Consider the following 7,925-nt stretch of genomic DNA (forward strand, 5'->3'; position numbering starts at 1 on the left):
TGGAATCTCATGTTCTCATGGGCCCCGGTGACCCGTGGGGATGGTCAGAGTGACATGGCATCCAGGTGACTAATGGGAATACAGTTCCCAGAGTGCAGGGTATTTAAGCTGGGGTGGATACTCTAAAGGTATCTGCTACAGGGTCCTTATTGTCTTGAATTTTTTAGAAAAGAGTACCAAGTTACAACTAGATTTGATTTTATACCTAAGACTTTTCAGAGGAGAAAATAAGTAACTAAGTTTAGAATATTCCTAAGGCATCTGTAAGTGCAAATATACTGTTAATTCTTTCTCAACTGATTGGGTGGTCCCTGTGTTCTAACAGTGATCTTCAATGTAGAGAATCTTATCCTTTAGGACATGGTGGAGTGGGGTGTTTGTGTTTCTAGGAGCTTGTCTGATCTGACTTGACATCAGTCACCGGGGTTGATTTTTTTCTTTAATGGACATTATTAATAACAAGAAATCAAGTTGCTGTTAGCAGAGCATGTGTTCCATTGACTTTCTCTGTTGTCTTTCCAGGGAGGAGCTTTATCTTTATACACTGCTCTTACCACACAGCAGAAACTGGCAGGAGTCACTGCCCTCAGTTGCTGGCTTCCACTACGGGCTTCATTTCCACAGGTAGCCTGATTGAAACTTGCAGCATAAGATTACTGAGTTAAGGCAGATAGTGTTGTGAGAGGGTCATTTTTTTTTTTTTAATTAATAAACTGTATATTTTTAGAGCAGCTAAGGTTCACAGCAAAACTGAGCAGAAAGCACACACAGTTCCCACATGTCCCCTGTCCCCATACGTGCACAGCTTGTGAACACCCCGCAGCGTGGTGGTGCGTCTTTGATAATCAGCAAACCTACACTGACACACAACATTATTACCTAAAGCCCGTAGTTTACATCAATCATCCTTTCTTAAAAAGGATTTTCCTAGACTTTTGTGATCTGTATACTATACTGTCTTTACTGTAGATTGCATAGAATGGGGTAAAAAAGAAGTCCTTTTGTCATAAATCTTCTATTTGAAGTATTTGATACATTTTAAGATACTTACAAAAGGGGAATTTTTTACACATAGAAATAACATTTTTAAATATTCAATATTCTTATTGCTTGCTAGCAGAATTTTACCATAGAATATAATTTCTTTTTTTTTTTTTTAACGTTTTATTTATTTTTGAGACAGAAAGAGACAGAGCATGAATGGGGGAGGGGCAGAGAGAGGGGGAGACACAGAATGGAAGCAGGCTCCAGGCTGTGAGCCATCAGCCCAGAGCCCGACGCGGGGCTCGAACTCACTGACAGTGAGATCGCGACCTGAGCCGAAGTCAGATGCTCAACCGACTGAGCCACCCAGGCACCCCAGAATATAATTTCTAAGTACTCTATAGTGTAAAGCAGTATATAACACACATGGGAGGTGTGAACATTTATTTTCAGATTCATCTTTAAATCTAGGATTTTTTTTTCTTTATCATTATATAGCGTTTGTTTGGTGTCTTACACGTAGTAAGTGCTGCTGATTAACCGTCTTATTTAAATCAATTAAATAAGATCCAGCTAAAGTGTACCTCTCCTGTCAAGACACTGAATATAATAAAGAATAATTAAGATACGGTCTGCTTCAAGGAACCAGTTCGTTGGCAAAATAATAATACAAGACAGGATAATCATGTGTCCTGTAAAAGTTTATTTTTTTTAATTTATTTTTTATATGAAATTTATTGTCAAATTGGTTTCCATACAATACCCAGTGCTCGTCCCAACAGGTACCCTCCTCAGTGCCCATCACCCACTTGCCCTGTCCTGTAAAAGTTTAAATAAAGAGTTGTGGGGAGCATAGGGATGGAAGGAATTTTATTCCCGTGGCTGAATAGAACCTGTGATGTAAGTAATAACATATGTACGTGCATATCTATCTGCAGTTGTAAATGCCTGGCGTAATGCTGTATACATTTGAATAAATGATACTGGTTTTTTTGGTTTTTTTTGCAGGGTCCTATCAGTGGCGTTAATAGAGATATTGCTATTCTTCAGTGCCATGGAGATTGCGACCCTTTAGTTCCCCTAATGATTGCTTCTCTTACTTCTGAAAAGCTAAAAATGTTAGTAAACCCAGCCAATGTAACCTTCAAAACCTACCAAGGCATGATGCACAGCTCATGTCAGCAGGTAACTGGAAGCAGAGACATATTTACCACTTTTCCGTGTGATGTTTTTAACTTAAGTAGCATTTGATTCCTTGGGTATTTAAAGGAGTTAATTAATGAATTCACATTGAATCATAGGTGAGGACTTAGAGTTTCTTCAATTTGATTCAACAGATATTCACTGTTTTTCCTATTACATGCAAGTTTTGTGCATAATTCAAAGACAAAAAAGTCCTTTTTATTGCAATTTAAGCTAAATTAATTAAAATTTAATAGGGGAGAAGGGTATATATCCAAATGTGTAGAAAGCAGAATGCGATACGTGTTATATTAGAAGTTTTTAAAAGCATTCTAGAAAACTGAGAAAAGCTGAGATTCCTTTTGTTTTGGGAAGTACAGAGATCATGAAGGAAGAGCTGGATTTGAAAGAATGGGTAGGATTTGGATAGCAGGTGTACAGAGAAAAGACTGGGGTAGGGAAAGCAAGCTGACCATTTGGGCCATAGTCTTATGAAAAGTTGGGTGTCCTCATAAAGTAGTTATAAGGAAGAGTTTTAGGGTAACGGAGGAGACGATAATAATGATTGAGTTTAGTGAATGTACTGAGATTGATGTACCCCCATCATAGCAAAATGGGAAGTTGGAAATACTTGTCTGGAGCTCAGGCCTGTAATAGAGATTTAGAATAATGGCCAATATTATTGATCACTGAAGAATTACCATGGGGGAATATCAGGAAAAAAGCTGAGGGGTAGAACTTGTTTGAGGGGGGTAGGATTAGAAAGGAGTTAGGTGTTGAATGAGAGTACGAGAGGAGAGAGTTTCAGAGCGGTTGGGTGCCTGGCTGGCTCAGTCAGAAGAGTGTGTTGCGACTCTTGATACTGGTTTTGAGTTTGAGCCCCAAGCTGGGTGTAGAGATTGCATACATATATACGTACATGCGCAAACTTTTTTTTTTAATTGGTTAAGGAAATTAAATAATAATTTTTTTTAATTATTTAAGGAAAAAAAGAATTTCAGAGTGGAAGGGAAGAGTGTCCCATGATTCAGAGAACAATTAAGGAAAAACAGGCCAGGAAGAAACTATCCCATAGTAAGCCATCTGTGACCTTGGATGCTTGGAAATGGAGCCTGCAGTGGATTGAGTGAACTAGATAGGGATAAGGACCTTTATTAAAAAGGTTTTTGTGAAAGGGGGAAAGAGTAGGAAGGCTCTTTAGTGAATGGGAGAAGAAGACTCCCATGGGTGGGGAAGAAGGAGGGAGAAAATGAAGTGAAGAGAAGATAATAATCTAATGGGAGAATCTTAGGGAGATCAAATATTAATGTAGTTTAAAGCCCTAAAATGGGTAGTGCTTGCCTTCAAAGAGGAGAACATCACTTAAGAATCTAGACTAGGATGGATGAATATAAACAAGGATTGTTGAGGTGGGTCATAGTTGAGAGCTCACTTGAGATCTTCTTTGTCTTTTCAGTAAAGTGGGAGATATGGTCACTTGGTAAGAGTGAAGGAGGCCTACATTGGTTTGGAGGCTTGAAAAGGTCTAGAATAAAAACTGATTACCAATCGTTAAGGTAGTCCAACTTAACTTAGCTTTGCAACCACTGAGTGGGTCTGAATCATTTGCTTTAGGGGCAGAGAAAAGAGGTATTAATATGATTTATCCAGAAAGACAAGGGGGCCTAGGATTCTAGGGTGTTATTGAGAACATAGTTGAAACTGTCAGCAAGTTTTGAATCCAGAAAGCAGGTGGGCTGACACTCAGGATCCAGGAGGGACTGGGGATCTAGAGCAGTGGTTTTCTTTCTTTTTTCTTTTTTTTTTAATATGAAATTTATTGGCAAATTGGTTTCCAGACAACACCCAGTGCTCATCCCAACAGGTGCCCTCAATGCTCATCACCCACTTTCCCCTCCCTCCACCCCCACGTTCCCCTCCCTCCACCCCCCTTCAACTCTCAGTTTATTCTCAGTTTTTAAGGGTCTCTTATGGTTTGCCTCCCTCCCTCTCTCTTTTTTCCCCTTCCCCTCCCCCATGGTCTTCTGTTAAGTTTCTCAGGATCCACAGAAGAGTGAAAACATATGGTATCTGTCTTTCTCTGCCTGACTTATTTCACTATCACACTCTCCAGTTCCATCCACATTTAGAGCAGTGTTTTTCAAAGTAGGCTTTACATTACAAATCCCTGGAGCCTAATAGAAATGCAGACACCAGAACTTCAAATTCCGCATTTCTTTTTTTTTTTTTTTTTTTTTACCTTTATTTATTTTTGAGAGAGCGCAAACGGGAGGGGCAGAGAGAGAGGAAGACACCAAATCCCAAGCAGGCTCTAGGCAGGCTCTGAGCTGTCAGCACAGAGCCCAGCACGGGGCTCCAACCCACAGACCATGAGATCATGACCTGAGCTAAAGTCGGATGTCTGACCGACTGAGCCACCAATCAAACTCTGCATTTCTGATTCACATCGGGGGTTAGCAGGTAAACTCAGGTATCTGTGTTTGTATAGATGTGTTTTTAAAATAAAAGCTCTAAGGGCGCCTGGGTGGCTCAGTCGGTTGGGCGTCCGACTTCGGCTCAGGTCATGATCTCGTGGTCCGTGGGTTCGAGCCCCGCGTCGGGCTCTGTGCTGACAGCTCAGAGCCTGGAGCCTGTTTCAGATTCTGTGTCTCCCTCTCTCTCTGACCCTCTCCCGTTCATGCTCTGTCTCTCTCTGTCTCAAAAATAAATAAACGTTAAAAAAAAAAAAAAAAAAGCTCTATTGGGGCACCTGGCTGGTTCAGTTGGTAGAGCATGTGACTCTTCTGAGATTTTATTTAAGTAATCTCTACACCCAGTGAGGAGCTTGAACTCAAAACCGCAAGATTAAGAGTCTCATGCTCTACTGACTAGCCAGCCAGGTGCCCCAAGCATGTGACTCTTGATCTTGGAGTTGTGAGTTCAAGGCTCATGTCAGGCATAGAGCTTACATACAAAGGAAAAAAAAAGTAAAATAAAAGCTGATGATTCTTTGCAATCACATTGGAGAACACTGGACTGAATGATTAGGAGCAGAAAGTGAGAAGAGATAAAAGGCACAAAATATTTTATGCTATGGGTTTAGCATTTCATTCTAATGAGGGAAGGCTAAAAGCTAGGTTTTTCCACCCAAGCTTAGTTGACAGTAATTGTGTCCTTACTGATACTTCTCGGGATAGGTGTTGTCACTCCTAAGTCCCTTTGTCCGCACTCAGCCCCAGTGTTTTGTTCAAGTAGAGCAAAGTGCAGACCATTTTCATGGGACCTCAAAATAGTTGGGAACTATCATTTGAACGTACAATAATAATCATAGTCACGGGAAATGTTCTGAAATTTCTATCGTAGCCTCATTTCTCTGTTACAACTTTTCATTTAATAGAAGAAGTGAAAATGTGGTTTCGCCTTACCTAGGCACACTGCAGATTTATTTGGTGGTATTTTAGTGGGGATTTAATTTCTGATTTTGTAACAGCTTGTTAAATCACTTTATTCCAAACAGGAAATGATGGATATCAAGCAATTCATTGATAAACTTCTACCTCCAATTGATTGACGTCACTAAGAGGCCTTGTGTCGAAGTACACACCAGCATCGTTGTAGTAGTGTAGAAACCTTTTCCCGTGCCCAATCTTGAAACTTCGGAAGTTTGCAGTGTTAAAATGTTTTGCAAATACGCACCGATAACACAGACTACGTAATAATATCTCCTTGTGGGAAATAATGGTCTTTTAAGTTTCTATACGTGTATTTGTATGATTCAGAATATACTAGTATTAAAATAGGTGAAGCAGCTGACTTTTTCCCAAATGTAATTCAGCAAAATAATAAAATACTGTAACCAGATTTTTTATTACATCATTTGAAAATTATCAGTATGCTTAATGAGAATTTGTTCAGGTATAAAGGAACAGTTAGGATATGAATTATTTGTGCATCTTGTGACTTAGTCTACAGACTTACTCCAAAATGTAGACACCATGCATTATCTGTATTTTTATATATGTGTTCCTTACATACTTAATGATTGCACTACATAATGAGAGTGAGGTGTTACTGCATTATTCCCAGTAACGGGAGTAATGCTTCTAAGTGTCAGTAAAGAGTAATATTGCTCTCTCCAGTTAATGGCCCTTTTATTTTGGGGACCAGGCTTTACTTTCCCTGATATCATTTCTATTTAAGGTTTTTTTTCCTCTCCAGAAAGGTGTTTTCTTTTTTATCCTTCATAAAAGACCAAATATTGGCTCCTTGCTGTAGACCTCTCCTGCCAATACATGCTGTAATTTGACATTCTGGATCACAGATTTGATGGTATTTTAAATGTATTTACACTTACATAAAGACACCTGGCATCACTTTAAACTTCCTACACTACTTACTTCTTAAACTATACCTTACTTAGTCCAAAGTTAGACCGATATAGTTATTAGAATCTTCAGTCTAGATAATTGGAATAATTCTGTGGTTGTATTTTTCTGTAATTAATGGAAGGGTAATTACGTCATATTCTAGTATGTTCTCGAATATTTAAGACAGATTTTAAAAACTGTAATTTCTAAGATGATTTGCTCTAAGATGATTCTCTTCGTAGCATAGTTTTAGTTTGTTTTGTACATATGTTTGAAACCAACTACTGTAGGAAATGAACAATCCATTAGAAAAATTTGCTTTATTTTTATCTGCCAATGGACTTATTTGAAGACTTCACTGTAGTCAGATTTTTTTATTTGATTTTACATAGTTGAATTTTTCAGATTATTGGTAAAAATTATTTGAAAACATGTATGGGTGACAACAATGAATCACAACTCAATACATATGGTGTAGTTACCACAGTTTAATATGTAGCAAAAATGTACACTTGATATTTCTGATCTGTTGTTAATTTTTCTGCTGTATTCCAACTGACTAAAACAGTGTTAGGGATGCATCTTTATAATTGGGTGCTAATTGATAATGGAAATAATTTAGTAATGGATTGTACAGAATGTTAATAATGAAGCCATATGTTTATGTCTGGATTTAAAATTTTTAAACAATCATTTACTAAGTCATTTTGCTTTACCTTGAAGAATATAAATTGTTGTTTCAGTTATATAAATCAACAAGATCTAATTTATGGCAAGAAATATTCTGTTGAAATGTGCTGTTATGTGGGACGATGTAAATCTTTTTCATGGTTTCTACCAATGTGAAATAAAATTTAATTCTGACTTTTCTGTGACTCCTTTTTCAAATACTGTGTTTAATATTTGGATTTACCTTCAAGTGGCCGTCTGTACTGAATGACAGTCATAAGAACATATATTCAGAAGAGAATTTTTAATGATGGTATGGTTAGCCTGGAATGGAATTAGGCATGAGAAAAGCTTCTCTTGTTACTCAGTTTTTTTTTTAAGATTTTTGTTTTTTGTCGAGAGAGAGAGCAAATGGAGGGGCAGAGAGCAAAGGAGAGAGAAAATCTCAAGCAGGTTCCTTGCTCAATCGCACAACCTGAGATTGTGAGCTGAGCCGAAATTAAGAGTCAAATGTTTTTAATCGACCAAACCATCCAGGCATCCCTCAATTTTAATGACCTAAAAAAAATTCTGAAGTTTGGTTTTCAGTGTTTTTAACCTACTTAAGTTCGGTTTGGGGTTTGCCAGTCTCTTCCTTATTTGCAGTATGCATGGTATTTTTAAATTAGTGTCATGAGACGGTTATCCAAATAGTTTTTTCTCCTTTTATTTCACCATTAACTTCTAGCATGCCCCAATAAAGGA

At 38.0% G+C, this 7,925-nt stretch overlaps 1 protein-coding gene across 2 annotated transcripts in view; it reads left to right on the forward strand.

The window, feature by feature from the left end:
• LYPLA1 (lysophospholipase 1) overlaps positions 1 to 7,376 on the forward strand; it is a 31,952-nt gene extending 24,576 nt beyond the window's left edge. For both annotated transcript variants that reach the window (XM_045455308.1, XM_045455307.1), the window contains exons 7-9: positions 523 to 624; positions 1,993 to 2,169; positions 5,663 to 7,376. In XM_045455308.1, the coding sequence (XP_045311264.1) occupies positions 523 to 624; positions 1,993 to 2,169; positions 5,663 to 5,716 (333 nt within the window). In that variant the 3' untranslated portion in view covers positions 5,717 to 7,376. The remainder of the gene's footprint in view (positions 1 to 522; positions 625 to 1,992; positions 2,170 to 5,662) is intronic.
• The last annotated feature ends 549 nt before the right edge of the window (positions 7,377 to 7,925 follow it).

The sequence above is a fragment of the Leopardus geoffroyi genome, chromosome C3 (genome assembly GCF_018350155.1).
Source record: "Leopardus geoffroyi isolate Oge1 chromosome C3, O.geoffroyi_Oge1_pat1.0, whole genome shotgun sequence".
Classification (NCBI taxonomy): Eukaryota; Metazoa; Chordata; class Mammalia; order Carnivora; family Felidae; genus Leopardus; species Leopardus geoffroyi.